The 19,050-nt window shown below is 40.3% G+C and overlaps 1 protein-coding gene across 3 annotated transcripts in view; it reads right to left on the reverse strand.

Moving 5' to 3' along the window:
• Positions 1 to 19,050, reverse strand: part of LOC121284474 (PC3-like endoprotease variant B) — an 893,918-nt gene that overhangs the window by 353,740 nt on the left and 521,128 nt on the right. For all 3 annotated transcript variants that reach the window (XM_041199978.1, XM_041199979.1, XM_041199980.1), the window contains exon 7: positions 13,959 to 13,996. In XM_041199978.1, the coding sequence (XP_041055912.1) occupies positions 13,959 to 13,996 (38 nt within the window). The remainder of the gene's footprint in view (positions 1 to 13,958; positions 13,997 to 19,050) is intronic.

The raw sequence follows: 19,050 nt of genomic DNA on the forward strand, positions 1-19,050 counted from the left end.
ATGCTTCAGTTAAGCCTGCCTCCACCACATTCTCAGTCAGTGATTCCAGACCCTGACTACCCACTGCGTGAAAATATTTTTTCTCAAATTGATTTTGCTTCTTTTGCAAATTACTTTAAATCTGTGTTCTCTCGTTCTCAATCCTTTCACAAGTGAGAACAGTTTCACCCCATCTCTGCTGTCCAGACCCCTCATGATTTTGAGTCTATGAGATCTCCATCGGATCTCCTCTTAGCCTTCTCTTCTCCAAGGAAAACAGTCCGAACTTCTCCAATCAATCTTCATAACTGAAGTTCAGTTTTTACTGCACTCTCTCCAATGCCTTCACATCCTTCCTAAAGTTTCTCACCCAGAACTGGGTACAATACTCTAGCTGAGGCCAAACCAGTGTCTTATACAAGTTCTTATACTTTATACTCTATGCCCCTATTAATAAAGCCAAGGATACCGTATGCTTTATTAACCTCACTCTCAACCTGTCCTGCCACCTTATGCACATATAAACCCATGTCCCTTTGCTCCTGCACCCCCTTCAGAGTTGTACCCTTTATTTTATATTAGCCCTGCATGTTCTCCTGACCAAAATTAATCACCTCACATTTCTCTGCATTGAACTTCATCTGCCACTTGTCCACCCATTCCACCAACTTGCCTATGTCCCTTTGAAGTTCCACACTATCCTCCTCACAATTCACAATACCTCCAAGTTTTGTATCATGTGCAAATTTTGAAATTATGCCCTGTACACCAAGGTCTAGGTCATTAATATATATCAGGAAAAGCAAGAGTTCCAACCTGGGACCCCTGGGAAACTCCACCACAAACGTTACTTAAGCCTGAAAAGCATCTATTAACCACTATGCTCTGTTTCCTGTAACTCAGCTAATTTTATATCCATGTTACTACTATTCCTTTTATTCCATGTGCTATAACCTTGCTCACAACTCTGTTGTGAGGCACTGTATCAAATGGCTTTGGAAAGTCCATGGACATCACATTAACAGCATTGCCTTCAACAGCCTTTTCTGCTGCCTCTTCAAAAAGTTCCAGCAAGCTTTTTTTTCCTTTCGTTCATGGGATATGGCGTCACTGGCTAGGCCAGTATTTATTGTCCACCTCTAATTGCCCTTGAGAAGGTGGTGGTGAGCTGCCTTCTTGAACTGCTGGAGTCCATGTGTTGTGGTTACACCTCACAGTGTTGTTAGAGAGGGAGTGCCAGGATTTTGACCCAGCGATTGTGAAGGAACAGCGATGTAGTTTCAAATCAGGATTGTGAGTGACTTGGGGGGGGAAGTTCCAGGTGGTGGTGTTCCCATGTGTCTGCTTCCCTTGTCCTTCCAGCTGTTATTGGTTGTGCATTTGGAAGGTGCTGTCTAAGGAGGCTTGGTGAATTGCTTCAATGCATCTTGTAGATGGTATACACTGCTGCCACTGTTCGTCAGTGGTGTAGGGAATGAATGTTTGTGGAAGGGGTGCCAATCAAGCAGGCTGCTTTGTCCTGGATGATGTCAAGCTTCTTGAGTGTTGTTGGAACTGCGCTCATCCAGGCAAGTGGTGAGTATTCCATCACACTCCTGACTTGTGCATTCTGATGGTGGATAGGCTTTGAGGAGTCAGGAGGTGAGTTACTAACTGCAGGATTCATAGCCTCTGACCTGTTCTTGTTGTCACAGTATTTATGTGAATAGTGCAGTTCAGTTTCTGGTCAATGGTAAGTGATGTTAATGACATTGAATGTCAAGGGGCAATGGTTAGATTCTCCCTTGTTGGAGATGGTCATTGCTTGGCACTTGTGTGGTGCAAATGTTACTTGTCATTTGTCAGCCCAAGGCTGGATATTGTCCAGGTCTTACAGCAGTTGGACATGGACTGCTTTAGCATCTGAGGAGTTGCAAATGGTGCTGAACATTGTGCAATCATCAGCAAACATCCCCAGTTCTGACCTTATGATGGAAGGAAGGTAATTGCTGAAGCAGCTGAAGATGGTTGGGCCGGGGACACTACCCTGAGGAACTCCCGCAGTGATGCCTTGGAACCGAGATGATTGACCTCCAGCAACTACAACCATCTTCCTTTGTGGTAGGTATGACTCCAACCAGCAGATAGTACCCCCCACCAGCCCCCCGCAACCCCCCCGATTCCCATTGACTCCAGTTTCGCTAGGGCTCCTTGATGCCACACTCGGTCAAAATGCTACTTTGATGTCAAGGGCAGTCACTCTCACCTCACCTCTGGAGTTCAACTCTTTTGTCCATGTTTGAACCAAGGCTGTAATGAGGTCAGGAGCTGAGTGGCCCTGGTGGAACCCAAACTGGACATCAGTGAGCAGGTTATTGCTAGCTAAGCAAGTGCTGCTTGATATCACTGTTGAAGACCCCTTCCATCACTTTACTGATGATCGAGAGTAGATTGATGTGGTGGTAATTAGCCGGGTTGGATTTGTCCTGTTTTTTGTGTGCAGGACATACCTGGGCAACTTTCCACATTGCTGGGGAAATGCCAGAGTTGTAGCTTTACTGGAACAGCTTGGCTAGGGGTGCACGAAGTTCTGGAGCACAAGTCTTCAGTACTATTGCCAAAATATTGTCAGGGCCCATAGCCTCTGCACTATCCAGTGCCTTCAGCCATTTCTTGATATCATGTGAAGTGAATTAAATTGGCTGAAGACTGGTATCTGTGATGCTGGAGACCTCCGGAGGAGGCCGAGAAGGATCATCTACTTGGCTCTTCTGGCTGAAGGTTGTTGCAGATTCTTCAGCCTTATCTTTTGCACTGATATGCTGGGCTCCCCATCACTGGAGCGACTTCCTCCAATGAGTTGTGTAGTTGTCTACCACCATTCACAACTGGATATGGCAGGACTGCTGAGCTTAGATCTGATCCACTGGTTGTGGAATCACTTAGCTTTGTCTATCACATGCTGCATATGATGTTTGGCATGTGTGAGAATGGATTTTTTTAAAATATTTTTGGGGAATATTGTGTTATTCTGTAAAGAAGGATGTGTGAGTGCGTGTGTGTGTATGTGTGTGTGATTTAATTAAGCTGGGCAGAGATTAATAGGAATTAGGTTGTCTGGGGGGTTTTAAAATAGGATAGAGGTATTAAGTTTGTGGTACAAGTAAATAGGTTAGATCTAACATTTGCATTTTTAAATAAGTTGAGAGTTTGTTTGAATATCAAAGGGGAGTCCGAGGTAACTAGAAACATGTTTGCATCTTGCAGGAGTTCCACAGGTAAATAGTAGTGAGCCTATAATATTTTATTGACCCAAAAGCAAAGACAAGATAGAGACATAAAAGATTTTATATTTGAAAGGATTTGAGTTTCAAAGAGGTGTGAGAACAATGGAAATGGAAATGAAAGGGGAAACAAGTTATTTTAGAGTTACTGTGGCAAGCTTAGCTAGAGATAGCTGGAGCTGAGCTGGGAGCTATTATCTCTGGGCTGGGAGGAGGTGCAATCTGAGTCAACCACGCACTCAAGCTAGAAAAATCTTGGACTGTAGCAAGCAATTTTACTCAGAAGTTGGATTTCACCAAAGTGGGTGAGAGTAGAGGTCATGTGGTATGCCTTTAATGAAGTTACAGCATTTTTCCTTGTGTAATATTACTGGATTTATTTTATAGTTAACATCTATAAGGGACTTTTGCCTGTAGGTATTTACTTATGGGTGTGACCATGTAGAGAGTCTTTTGGACAATGTTTTGTAAGACTAACCTTAATTGTGTAACTCTAATCTTGTGTGCTTAAGTTTTCTTTTATTCTTGTTAACATAACTTTTACTTATAATTTTTAAAATCCCAAAAATGTTACTGGGTCTCTTACTGCTGAGATCGGTACATCTCTTCCTAATTTTCAGAATGCAAAAGAAAAGAGTATGGCCCATAAGCCAAACTTCCCGGTGGGATTTGGTTTGTGCAGCAATTAACACCAGCTATGGTCATAACACATGTAAGTAGTCCTGTATTGTAGCTTCACCAGGTTGACACCTCATTTGTAGGTCTGCCTGATGTTGCTCCTGACATGCCCTCCCGCACTCTTCATTGAACGAGGGTTGATCCACTGGCTTGGTGGTAATGGAAGAGTGGGAGATATGGTGGGCCATGAGTTTACAGATTGTGGTTGAGTACAACTCTACTGCTGCTGACAGCCTAGAGCGCCTCATGATTGACCAGTCTTGAGTTGCTAAATCTGTTTGAAACCTATCCCATTTAGCACGGTGGTAGTGCCACACAAGATGATGGAGGGTATCCTCAATGTGAAGACGGACATCCTCTCTGCAAAGACTGCAGTGGTCACTCCTACCGATACAGTCAAGGATAGATGCATCTGCGGCACAATTTCCCCATAGGGAATCCATGCTGACTTTCTTTAAGTAAGCCACATTTGTCCATGTGACTATTAATTCTTCCCAAATTATTGTTACTAAAATTTTCCCCAGCACCAAAATGAAACTAATAGGCCTGTAGTTGCTGGGTTTATTCTTAAACTCTTTTTTGAACAAGGGTGTTACATTTGCAATTTTTAAGTACAGAATGCCTATCCAATACTTGTTCCTTATCCATTTTAAACCCTTCTAGTGTTTGAATTACCTCCTCTTGCACCATGGCCTGAGTGGCATCTTCTTCCTTGGTAAAGACAAATACAAATTATTCATTTAACACCTCAGCTCTGCCCCCTGCCTCAATCTTTATTTTGGTCCCTATTCGGCTCAACTCCTCCTTTTACCACCCTTTTACTATTTATATGCCTATGGAATTTATATGGGATTCCCTTTTATGTTGGTTGCCAGTCTCTCTTCATACTTCTGCTTTGCTTCTCTTATTTGCTTTTTCACCTCCTCTCTGAACTTTCTATATTCATCCTGGTTCTCAACTGTATTTTCTACTTGACATCTGTAATTGGCATGCTTTTTCTTCTTCATCTTAATTTCTATCTCTTTTATCATCCAGGGAGTTCTGTATTTGTTTGTCCTACCTTGCCCTTTTGAGGGAACACACCTATACAGCAAGACCTGGACAACATTCTGACTTGGACTGATAAGTGGCAAGTAACATTCTTCCCACACAGGTGCCAGACAATGATCATTTCCAAAAAGAGAAAATCTAACCATCTCCCCTTGACATTCATTAGTATTACCATCGCTGATCACCCAATGTCAACATCTTGGGGGTTACCATTGACCAGAAACTTAGCTGGACCAGCTGTATAAATACTGTGGTTACATTGGCAGGTCAGGGGCTGGGAATTCTGCAGAGTAACTCAGGTCCTGAGACCCCAAAGCCTGTGCACCATCTACAAGGAACAAATCAGGGGTGTGATGGGGTACTCTCCATTTATCTGGATGACTGTGGCTCCAACAACACTCAAAAAACTTGGCACCACCCAGGAAAAAGTAGCTCAATGATCAGTATCTCAGCCACCACCATAAATATTCACTTTCTGTACCACCGATGCCCAGTGCAGCAACGTGTACCGCATACAGATACATAGCAGCAACTCACCAAGCCTCCTTTGACAGCATCTTCCATACCCATGACCACTAAAATCTAAAAGGACAAGGGTAGCAGACCACCTGCAAGCTCCCCTCTAACACACCATTCTGACTTACACCATTTCTCAATGCAGCTAAGCTAAAAACCTGGAATTTTCTTCCTAACAGCTCTGTTGGCGTGCCTACACCACATGGACTGCAGCAGTTCAACAAGTGGCTCACCATGATCTTCTCATGGGCAATTAGGAATGAAGTGCTGATTAACCTGGTGTTCTGGCTTCATTGCTGATGGATTTTTCTTGACATTCAATGTGGAGCATCAAAAGAAAAAGATATTTTCAAATGAATGGTGACTAGTTGATCTCCCATCGCATTGTGCACACTAATCTAGAGAGTATGGTCACTTACTTATCTATATCTGATTGTCTTAATGTTGTTCCCTTCTGCTTTTTCTTTAGTCCTCTTCTCTACTGCTTGCATCCCCATAACTCTTCTTTTTGCCCCTCTCTCAATCTTCTGGCTCTGTCTTTTTTAAATTCTTCTTTTATTTTGGGTGGGAGGTATGGTATGGCCTGGTGGGAAATGGAGCCACTAATGGTTGCAGCCTGCATTAGAGATGGGGGTTACAAAGAATGAGTCCTCAATGACCCCCTTCTCCAATCACATGTGCTTTGCCACCCCCTCACTCCAATCATATCTCTAACCTCCTCTTCTTCCTGCCTTCTGCCCACTACCTCAATACCTCACCAACTCTTCCCCTTTGAATTATATTATCAACAACTTTATCACTCCCTCACCTTTGCTCTGCTGTCAGTCACTTCACTCTTCTCTCCAACCACTTCCCCATGCGGCTGCTCACTCTTCTAAAGTATTTGATTGGAGGCTCCCGCACTCTCAAACAGGTCCTCTCCTCGCTTCACCTCTTAACCTCCCACTCTTCCTATTTCCCCCCGAGGCTTTGTTTGCTTTCAGAAATTAATCTGTTCTTTTTAAAAATGAAATCAAATTCAAATGAAAAGAAATACTCCCATCTGTCAGTTTCTCGATTTGTATTATTTTTGCTCTTCTTCGGAGATGCAAGTGATTACCATTGACCTTTCCTGACAGCCAACAAAATTTAAGTGAGTAATTATAGGTTGGCTTCGAAATACAAGGTTTTTGGAATAAAATTAGATGAAGAAAACTCATCCACTCGTCCTGTTTCATGCCAACCTCTCTTACTCCGCTATCATTCTCAAATCCAATTCTCCCTCTTTCTCACCCCATTCTATCTTTATTCCTTGTACTTTTTTCCCCTTGCCAAAATTTAACCTTGTGACAAGGAGGAGCAGGAATGTACCTCCAAGCTACTCATGTAGTAGTGGACTAATGTCCCCTGAAGCTCCTGCCCTCCCCCACCACCCCAGCCATGCTCCTATCTTCCTGTGGCCTGGATCAGCTTCCCTGTTACTCAATATTTTGCCAGCCAGCGGCTGGTGGCATGGTGATGAGGCTTCACCCTCAAGATGGACCAAGTATCCTACCAGCAGGAGCAGGCAGCCAATCGGCACATTCTGCCAGTTGCTGCCCAACAGCCAAAATCTACTCTGTTCAATATTACCTCAATAAAACTTTTGTAATATGTCATTTTATGCTTTATAATAATTTAAAGAAACATTACAGCACTAAAACAACAACAGCAACTTGAAAGTGCTAAAAGCTAAAGAATAATGTTGCTGCTATCTAAACGTTTGAGTGGCACTGATGCATGCTGGACAATTTGTCACACTACACACATTCAGACTGTACAATCTTAATTCAACTCACAGAGTCTCAGCTCTAGGCAAGGTATCAACACTAAGCCTAGGCTTTTTGGAAAAGCTGAGGCTTTGGAGTGAAAACTATAATGAAGGCATTAAAAGATACAAAGTACAAGGAAATTGATAAATGCAATCACTGTCAAGTAACTAAGTTTCTGATTTAAAAAAAAATGTTTTCTAAATACTTCTGTTCTGGATGTTGGAAATTTCATTAATGAGAAAGAATAGGCAGATGAAGGTTTTTTTTTTCTGAAAATGGCATGAGCAATTAGTGTCAACCTGACGGCCAAGCCCTGCAACCAAATACATAGGTAAATTATAAATTATAAATTTGGACAGGGATTTATAAAGGATAAAGGTTTCCAGAAAATGTGTGATAAAGAATGTGACAACAGAGAGTCAAATTGTGCAGACATATAGAGCACAATGACATAAAAACACAAAATATATACATCATAAAAACACACAAAATACGCACTAATGTAGATTATAAACAGATACTGTTCCTTTGACACACCTTCCAAACCTGCAATCCCTCCCACTTTTAGCCGACATTTTAGAACACCACCAACTGCAAGTTCCCCTTCAAGTCACAACCATCCTGACTCCTGACTTGAAACCATATTGCTGTTCCTTCACTGTGGCTGGGTCAAAATCCAGGGCCAGCACAGTGGGTGAAGCAACACCACATGGACTGCAACGGTTCAAGAAGGTGGCTCACCACTATCTTCCCAAAGGCAACTAGAGATGGGCAATAAATACTGGCCTTGCCAGCAATGGCCACATCCTCAGATAAAATTAAAAAAGCACGCAGCACTATGATAAAATCTATAGACGTTGGCTGCCTAACACATAGCAGTATGTTATATATGTATTGTTAGGAAATAGAGGTAGTTTAAGTAAGTTGTATTGGTATTTGTGGGTGTTAGGAATGACTTTTAGCTTTATTGTTTAAGTTTGATTTGTATTTCTGTATCTATGTGTTAAGAGAAGGTCAGATTGAGTTTTAGTTTCACTTTAAAAAGGTGCCTGCATTTCTAGTGAGAAGTTTACGACTCAACAGACTAAGCCGCACGCACGCACACACACACACACACAAACTAAATAAATAGCAGCTTTGAGCTCAGTTTGAAGCCAGGACTCCAGACAGACTGGACACTAGGAGAGGGAACTGTAGAGTGAGTGCAGATTTCCCAAAAGAACCAAAAGATCCCAAGGCCAAAGGAGTGAGAGAGAAACAGTGGAAAGTCCGAAACGAACCTGGAAAAGGTCCTGTTGATGAAGTTAACTGTGAGGGACAGAGAGAGAAAGGCGCCAAGCTTCAGATTTAAGCTGCAAAAAGCAAATTTAAAGCAAGTCCAGCTTGTAAGAGTCAAGAAGGTCCAAATAGATGGCTGAAGGTTTGTAACTCTTTCCTATAGGTATGTGAAGCAGTGCTGTACAGTTGAAAGCTGAGTCGGTGAGAGAGATGGTATGGAAGACAGCTTGAATGCATGTGGTGACCCAGGGGAGAGGAACATCAGAAGGAGAGTTCGAAACCCTGGAGGTGAATCCTTGCAGAAGGCATCTGAGAGAAAGTGTTGGCATGGGAGAAGATTCCAAAGCAAATTCTTCCAGAGTGGAGATTGGATATCCTTGTGTGAAAGATAGAGTTCAAGGAGACTGAGTGGCTCATGGTTTGACAAGCATCTGGGGGAGTTGATGAGAGATCCATAGTAACCGTTTGGAGTGGCATCTGTCACTTGGTTTCAGAGTGTGGTGTGTCTGACCACAAGGTGCCTATTAGTTTACATGGACTGTGTACTTACTGTGAACATTAGAGTCTAAGATAGCTTTTGTAGCTTGTGTTATCCTTACAAATCTGTATATATTTGTAAAGGTATAGTTGTGGGTGAAGGAGTATTGTAATATAGTTCAACCTTTCTTGTTTAATAAATGTCTATTCTTTTGTTAAAAGTTCATTAGCTGACCTCTGTGCCTCTGTTCAGTAGCTACTCTCCACATATCTAAACAAACAAATAAAAGTTAAGATCTATCAAGCTGGGTTCCACCTGGGATCAGGCTTGTCTAGGGGTAACCTCAAGTGGGGATAATAACAGTATATGGATACATATTGATTCTTCAGCTCCTGATATTGTGATGCACATATATATGTATATACTCAGGATCAGAAGACATGAAGGAAAATATATATATATCTACGTCACCCTGGCTACTTTATAAAATTATTATTTTTCTTTTAAAATTGGCGAATGGCTGCACTGATAAAATGGCCACCGCTGACCAAATGATGGTGGCTCTGGAAGTTTCTGATCTGTTGGTTGTGGGATCGCTTAGCTCTGTCTATTTCTTGCTGTTTATGCTGCTTGGCATGCATGTAGTCCTGTGTTGTAGCTTTAGCAGTTTGGCGCCTCATTTTTAGGTATGCCTGGTGCTGCTCCTGGCATGTCCTCCTGCACTCTTCATTGAACCAGGGTTGATCCCCTGGCTTGATGGTAATGGTAGAATGAGGGATGTGTTGGGCCATGCGGTTACAGATTGTCGAGTACAATTCTGCTGCTACTGATGGCCCACAGCGCTTCACGGTTCCCAGTCATAAGTTGCTACATCTGTTTAAAATCTATCTCATTTAGCATGCAGCAGGCTAGTTGGTGAGGATGAGGTCAAGTATGTTTTTCCCTCCTGATGGTTCCCTCACCACCTGTCACAGACCCAGTTTAAAAGTGGACAATGGCTAACATATCAAACTCCTGGAATGTACACTCCTTGCATTGTATAAACATTCCAGCCAAGCCAACACAAAGGATAGTAGATGAGACGTCTGCACCAGCCAGCTATGGACAGAGTTATTTGTGACTCATTTCCAATGTTGCATTAATGCTTCTACAGTTACCTGCTCAAAATGCAATGGGTTTTAACAAGAGACTCTGTTAGCTGAATAGCTGGATCCAAAACCACCTTGTCACATGACTGCGACTTGAACTGTTTGAATTGTTTTAATTATACAGCTTTTGGATTCTATTTTCAGTCTACTGTTCAATGTCTCGCAGGAAGGCCACACAGAAACAAGCTCAGACCAAGTTGGACAACTGGCCCCATCTAACCTGAGTCTGCTGGGAAGATTTTGTACTATCGCCTACAGAACTGATACAATCTCTGCATGCCTATTTCACTTTGGAACATTAACACCACCGGAAAAGCAAAACTTACACCACCAGTCTTCAGCCAAATGAACTCTGCGAAATAATTCCTCATTGCACTTTGATTCTGGACTCTGGGCTCGCATAAAACCATAATTCTTTTTTTTATTGTGGTCTCTTTCCTGAACCCCTTTCTTTCCCTTATCCCTCTTTTATTGTATGAATCCGAAAAGAGGCAGACGTTGCAAAACCCCTTTTGCATGTTTTATGCATGTAAAATAAACTAAATCTCTTATTTTACCTTATCTCAATTTGCTGTGGGGTTATTAATAGAGGATTGGATCATTCCAAACTGAACGGTTGGGGAACATACGCCACCACTCATAAAAGTGGGGAATCAAATATCAAAAACATCTTTCTGTTTATGGATAGGTCGTGAGTGGAGAAATCAGGGCTTTTCTAAATTTTCATTTCAGATTTCCAGCATTCACAGTGTTTTGCTTTTATCTATTATAAATTAAACCCCCCTGTTCATCCAAAATATATATAAATGCACACGTATTTTTATATGTAAATAAATATAAAATATAGCAAGAACTTAACTCACATAAGAAAGTAATTTAATGTTCTGCATAACAAAGTAGTTTAGTATACTATATATATAAATAATCATATAAATATATATATTAATATAAAGTTGAATTCTTCTAGCCTTGTTGCAACTATCAGCTAAGTCAGCTGAAGCACAGTTTTTTTGACTAGCATTTTTCTAGATCTAACACAGCTGATCAGCTTTCTAGAAATTTCAGATTGTAGGGAACAGGAAATGTGGATAAAAGGTTTACTGTAGAATAATTTCAACTGAGCTGTTTTAGTTTATGTATTGTGAGCTTAAATGAGCAGTATTCTTCACCTGCCATTTTTAATATTGTAAAATTAGTTCCAAACATCTTCAATTCAAACATCTTGGGCCAAATTTTTATCTGGGTACAGAGATCCTTTTCAGTGTACAAAGGCCACACTTTTTTTTTGGAGCAAATCCAATTTTCCTCTGCATTCCCAGCCCGCACCATTTCCCTTTGGCCTTTTTGTGGGTCAGGAATAGTATGCAAGTCACCCATTCCTGTTGAGATTGAGTTTCCCTTTTTAAATGGGGAACAAAAATCGCATTTCCTCCTGCACACTATTTTCATCTGGTGTTGAGGATTCTGAGAAGCCCATTTAAAGCATGTCAGGTTTATGAGTTTGTGAAGCAAACAAAAAGCCTGCTGAGCCTGGAACATTCTGAAAGGTAAGTGCAAAGCGTTTTCACACCTTAAATGTCACTATTAGGTGCTGCATTGTAACATAGATGTATTTTAAATGCAGTGATTCATCATAGGGATCTGTCTTTTAAAGGTAAGTTGACCCTTATATTGACCAACCTTGTGTATGTGTTCACATCCATTACAGTGCATGGAAAAAGCACCATGATGTAGTAAAAAAAAATGGTATCAAAATATCCTGTCACCCCGTGCTGACATCTTTTCTACTGTGATTTAAGTGGCTCTGGCTGTTAAAAAAAGCCTGGGTTTGACACTTGAAAAAAAAATTAACCATCTGCTTTCCTACAATGACTGTCAGGCACTTTGCTTTGAAATTGAAATAAACACCTTTTGTTCTTCCTTCCCCATAGAATAGTCTATTGTTGGACAGTTGTGGCCAGTATCATTGCTTCCGCACAATAGGCATTCATTTAAGAATGAATGACAGTTTCAAGAAGTTTTAATAACAGATTCTGCCTTTGATATGTTTTCTGGTTTGTTGACACAAGCTAATAAGATTACAAGATTTTTTCACATGGTAGAATGCATTTTTTTCTGTCAATATCATTGATATGATGGCTTTTATTGGACAGTGATGGATTCAACTTTTTCTCCAAGGAATGTAAAATATTTTCCATTAACATTGCATGGAATCTGAGGACTCTACATGGCGCATACTGGGTGAGTGGTTATTGAAGATACATGGGGGTTGCACAGGGGTGGCATGGGTGATCTGAGGGAGCATGGGCTGGCATTGGGGTGGGTGGGGAGTGAGGGAGGTCAGAGGTTAGGTTTAGGGGGCCTTTAAACACTGTTGGGAGTGGGGATACTGGTTTGAGAACTGAGGCGCATCTAACCGGCTCACCTCCGCATCCACACCCCTCCCGCAATGGTTCATGGCTCGCAAACGACACTGCAAACCAGACCTCAGTGTGAAAAGACAAAAATGCCATGCAAAGTCACATGTTGGTATGCAGTTTGGGAACCGCAAAAGTGTGCAGGTCAGGTTTTCCTGAATCCTGAGAAGATTCCACCCCTTAGTTGTATTTTAATTTAATAAAGTAGAAGGCTACAAAAATTAATTCAACTTAATCTTCATCATTGATGCAATAGACATGTAAAGGCATACAGTACTGCGTTGAATTCTTTTTGATCAGTCTTCAGTTCAGCCTTTATTTTTAATTTGGTCAAGGTTTTCAGACTGGAGCTGTGCATTCCCTTATACCTGGAGATAGCTCCATTTCTCAGACAGACTGTGGAAGAACAGCAGATCTAATAGGCTGACAGCCAGTTATTTGCTGATCTGGAGGGAAGTAGTACCAGCTAGGTGAGGATTAGGCTAAATTAATTGATTCTTTTTCATAGGTAAGGATAAGTTACTCTCTGTGGTATTTTTACTGCCTTGCTTCATGTGCTCATGCCAAATTCCAGTGCACTGTTTAACAATGTTGTTAACCACATAAAATTAATGGGTTAACAACTTTATTAAAATTGTGCAGGCTGCAGTATAATACATTAGCAATGCATTTAAAATATCTCAGTGGAATTTTGACACCCCCTCCACTATTTAAACCAAATGAAATATTTAGCAAATACGCTGTTCCTTCAAAAGCCCAAAATGTTTTTACACCGAGGATGCTACAAAATGCAGTTTTCCCTGATCAAGTGCCCCCTCAGATTGTTAAATAGTAAACAGAATGAATATATACTGCTTTTCATGCATTCCTTGTTCTGAATAAATTAACTATATTCCACAAACCACACGTTCAGTACAACTGATGAAATGATCAATCTGATGCGAAATATGCATCAAAACAGCACAGAATTGCACAGGCATAATACATACAGATTCTCAGGACAATGCATTAATATACTGTAAAGCATTGCCTGTTGCATCAGTGACCAGTATAGTTTTAAAAAGTAATTACAACCTCTTGGTATTCTTTGGTTTTTCGCCAAAATTGGCTTCTTCATTTTTTATGTTACAACTGTGACTACATTTCCGACGTACTCCATTGCTTTAAAATCCTTCTTTTAAAAGACCATGAAAGGTGCTACACAAATGCAAGCTTTCTTACGAATTAAGTAAAACTTTTTAAAAAAACAGTCTCTTTTAACTGCATGGGCACAGAGATTCTTACAATGATTCCAAGAAAGATTTTAATTGCAACTTTAGAGAGGTCAGAAATTAAACACCCAAAGCATGTACACTACTTACATAGTTTTTCTTTAAATCTGTGTTTGTGTGGTCAACACCTAGAAAAGAAAAGAGAAAACAAGGTAATTGCCAAGCCACGATTTGCAAAGGCAAACCATTTATCATGATTTTGCCCTCCAGGTAGGGTACAGGCAGGGGAGAGTTAGAACACAAAATGAAAATAGAAAGGGAAAAAAGGGAACGGTATGGGATGAGAATGAGATTCCGAAGCCTGACAACATGAACGGCTTGATTGTGATCCTCAAACCACACTTAGCCATGAAAAACAGGACATACCTTTCTGGCTTACTGCTTCTGCTGCTAAAACAAAGCAGTCTCGTTCTCAGCAGGAGGCCAAATCCAAATGAAATTTTATTTAGGCTGCAATGCTGTGAGATAGTGCTCCATAAAAACTGCTTGAGGAGAGGGGACACTGTAGATATAGTGGGGTACATGTTTTGTAAATGAAAATACGGCAATAGAGAATACATCTGCTGATTGTACATCTGGGAAATGTGTGCTAGCAAAAGATATAGCACAATTTTGAACAATATATTGAACCATTAGCAGTATTCTGACAACAATCACCACTGATAATCAAAAATGCAATCAATACTGTGCTCTCTTAACCTGAACAATGTAATATTTTGATATGTTTTTCATTTCTCTGTTGGCATCTGTAGACTGTATAAAAACAATGACCAGTGTTAAGGCATTATTGTCCCCCTTATGTCTGAAAAGCTAATTTATTTCTATTAATAGTGCAGGAATAAGAAATATTGCACATTTTTGGTATTTTATTCAAATTTCACTACAATTATTATGATGACTATTTTACAAAAGCATTACATTGCATTTCTGTATGCTATAGATATGAGAAAAGAAATTTAAGCCTCTGTGCAACAATTTTTCCTGATATGCAGATTATTACAAAAGAAATGTGTTTGTCCAAAATTGCATTCAAAATGAGTTCTATTCTTTATCTATTTGTATGTTTTGTTGTTTTTATCCATCCTTTTATTTTTCTAACCCTCTTCAGTTCCTCTCCCACATTGAACAGCATTTCGCAAACAAGAGGGAAGAAGACAAGCAACTACTACCAGACCTCTGTGAAAATTGCTTTATAGCCCAACCATTGAAGAATTGATTTATCGTCTCATTTTCCTCCCTCTTTGGTAAGGAAAGACTTTAATTAGCAATTGTCCAGCATTTCCTGAAGTTACACACTAACCTTGCGGCGAATTAAAAATTAACAGTGCCACTCTATGTTATCACATAATAGGTGTCAGCCTTAATTTGGCTGTTGTACTTTTGCCTCTAAATCAGAAGTATTGGGTTCAAGTTCCATTCCAGAACTTGAGGAGATAATCTAGGCTGACACCTCCGGGCAGTACTGAGGGAGCACTACACTGTCAGTGGTGCCATCTTTCAGGTGAGATGTTAAATTAAGGTTCTACCTGCCTTCTCTTGTGGATATAAAAAAATCCCATGGCACTATTTGAAGAAGATACCAGCGTTCTTCTGGTATCCTAGCCAACATTTATCCCTCAACCAACACCACTAAAACAGATTATATGGTCATTGTTGTTTGTGTGACCTTGTTGCGTGTAAATTGGCTGCAATAGGGACTACACTTAAAAAGTACTTCAAAGGATGTGCCTTGGTATCTTCTGAGGCCATAAAAATGCTATACAAATGCAAATTATTTCTTCTTACCAATCTCAGCATTATTCAGCCATGAATTTGATTTACTGATTAATGTTACACACACTAATGATGATGCTGAAATCGTCAGATTCAACTGCTGACATGATTGCTGACCTCCTATCCTCTACTCTCCTTAAAATCCAACTTGCCCAAAATTCTGCTGCACATTTTCTATCTCATGCTGAGCTCCACGTGCTCACCTCCTCATCCTCACTAATCTATATTTTCTTCCTATCCCAAATGCATCTAATTCTAAATCTTTGCCCTAGTCTATAAATACCCTGTCATTCTGCCCCCACTACACCAGCCTGGCTCTGCTCCACCCTAACCCCGCAATCTCCTCCAATCCTAAAATCTCTCCAAAATCTCTTCTGATTTCAGTCTATTGCACACTCACCTGCCTTCTTTTAACCACTGCTATTGCGAAAACCTCCAACCATCTTATTCCTCACCTTTGGAACACTCTCATTAACCTCTCCATAGCTACGTATATCTTTCTACCTTTAAAAATCTCTTCAAAACTGATCTGTTTGGCGTAGCGTTCAGTCATCATTTACTGACTGACCATTTATTTTCATTCTGCATATTTGGGAAACAACTGAATGTACTTTTACATTAAAAGCATGTTGTTGTTGTTGTTATGCTGCATTTTCATGTTTTTCAATGTGACTTCCACATAGGCAGGTGCTGCGGCGGTGAGTAAGTTCAGCAATTTTCAGTATAACTAACTAGTTTGTATCCCCAGTATTAAAAATAAAATAATCACAAAACAGATCTAGTCAGGTTGGTTTCTTTAGTGATGACCTTTTAGTCAGAAAAAGATCAATCACAGGGCACTCTGCAGCTTGAACCCATTCCCCAGCCTGACACTGCCAGGATAATGGTACAGCAGTTAATCCTGGTTCAATACGGTGTTCAAAACAACAGAGGGGTTAATGCTATTGACAGTACATTTTGTTCATACGTAGACAGACTCATAATGAGGAGAGATTGGCTGTTTATTCTGCTGAATTGCAGTAGTGTCTACATATATTTGAATGCATCAAACCAGTCTAGGATCGGCGAACACTAGCAAATCATTTATTATGAAATGTAATATCTAAGTTGTTTTGTGTTATATTATTGTGAATGAACGAATAGTCAAGAAAATTTACATTTCCTTATTTCCAGCTTCAGTATTAAAGTATCTAAAATGGTTCCAAATTTCCTGAAGGGGTTCACTGAGCTCCCAACCATAACTTTTGTGGAACACCAGTAGAACCCACAGGATAAAATTAGGGGACCATTTAAATCGGTTAGCCTTGTGAGATGATAATCCTCTGCTTGCCTCTTATAAAGTCAATATTGCTAAAAGGGTTGGGACTTACTACACCAAGAGATCTCACTTCCCCATTTCCTAAGAGACCTTGTTTAATAATGGAAAGTGGCACACCAGGACAGCTGAAAAGCACTGGTCTCCAGATGTGCTCAAGTAGGGCCTGAGCAGAGTTGGGGTGGGGATGCGGGTAAGATCCAGAAAAAAAGAGCAGCTCTCCCCAGAAGAGAGATCAGTGCTTTTTAAAAGACAATTTTTTTGCATTAGTCTTGCATGGTGAATGGGAGTTGGATGGGGGCAACCCAGGCACTTGCCCTCTCACATGGTGGGCAGCCTTTCTAAATGCATTTGGTGGGTAGGTTTTGGGCATGGTGTGTGTGCCCAATGGCCTCATGCTAATGAGCTGCCCTTCTGCTGACCCTGGGAACTCCATTGGCAAATATCACCGGGATCACAGTCTGCAGATTTCCTAGATAATCCTTTTTTTCACTAAAATGCAAAGTAAACTATCTTTATTTTTGAAAGTCACAGGCAAATTCAAAACTCAAATATATTATGGCTCTGCAATGCGGCAGGAATTTGTCTTCAGGGTTTTTTTCAGTACAATAAGCTTCAGAAAAAAAGTTAAAACATATTCACCAAAGCAATAATATGTTTTCAGGAGGAAAATACATTTCTCCTATTATTTTAATGTGGTGACTTTTCCCACATGAATAACATACCACCAGCCTACTTTCATTGCTAGTTAAAAAAAAAAACCACACCATCATTTGCATCGTTGCATTATGTTTTTGGGCGCTGGGGGTGGGGGTAGGGGTGGGGGGTGGCGGTGGAGGAGAAGGATTCAAGAATTCTATTAATTCAGATATTTAAAAGAGTTTTGAATATTTTATAACTGCTAAAGAATAAGAATACATTGATATTCAGAACTCCATAGGTTTTTCAATAAAGCAAGAGATGTATGTAAATTATTGTAATGCTGTCAACAGCATGTTCTTGTAATTGTTCCCTATTCCACATTAAAAGCCTCAATAATGTTTATAAAATGTTGTGGAATCCCGGTAGGTTTCCTATTTAACAAGCCATGTATGACAAATCACACTGTAATGTACTATGTTCTTAATCTTTAATTAGAATGTGAAAATCTGCTGCTGAACGCAGTTAACTTTGACACATTAAATCTTCTGGTTAAACTGTCTTTCAGGAAGTGCATGGATGAAACATTGTAACAATCTACTGCCTTTCCTCCATTCACCCAGACAGTCTGGGAAGGGTGATAACATCTTGTAATACCTGTTCTGCACTAATTAATCGCTGTGGTATTTAGGACCATTCAAGTAGACAAATATGACAGAGACAGGAACAATTAGGAACCTTGTTCAAGCTACATTAACTTTTCTAGTTATTACAACAGAGCAACTAAACTTTGCTTGTAAAAGCTACAGTGGGATTGTTATACATTAGTCATGCAATTAAAAAAATGTGGTGTTATGTTTACTGTAGTTCAGGGTAAAAATAATTACAGTATCCCTAGCTCACCAAAGGGGATGGGCCAAGTCATTTTAATTCTGTCAGTGATACAAAACTACACTGAAGTTTGAATCAATCACATTTCAGTAGCAGGGATTCAAATTTATTTTTGTACTGATTTATTTAAATAAATGTTAGAGCTTTGGAATTCTGTGATTTCATCAAGGAACTCACCAAAGCTCCTTAGACAGCATCTTCCAAACACACAACCACTACCACCTAGAAGGACAAGGGCAGCAGATAGATGGGAACACCACTACCTGGAAGTTCCCCTCCAAGTCACTCACCATCCTGACTTGGAAGTATATTCCTTCAATGTCACTGGGTCAAAATCCTGGCACTCCCTTCCTAACAGCACTGTGGGTGTACCTAATCACATAGACTGCAGCGGTTCAAGAAGGAAGCTCACCACCACCTTCTCAAGGGCAATTAGGGATGGGCAAAAATATTGGCCCAACCTGCGAAGCCCACATCCCGTAAATGAATTTAAAAAAAAAAATAATAATGTTAGCACAACTGAGGAATATAATCTTAGTCCTTTACAGCCAAGAACAATATCAA

This window comes from Carcharodon carcharias, chromosome 11, assembly GCF_017639515.1.
Source record: "Carcharodon carcharias isolate sCarCar2 chromosome 11, sCarCar2.pri, whole genome shotgun sequence".
In the NCBI taxonomy this organism is placed as follows: Eukaryota; Metazoa; Chordata; class Chondrichthyes; order Lamniformes; family Lamnidae; genus Carcharodon; species Carcharodon carcharias.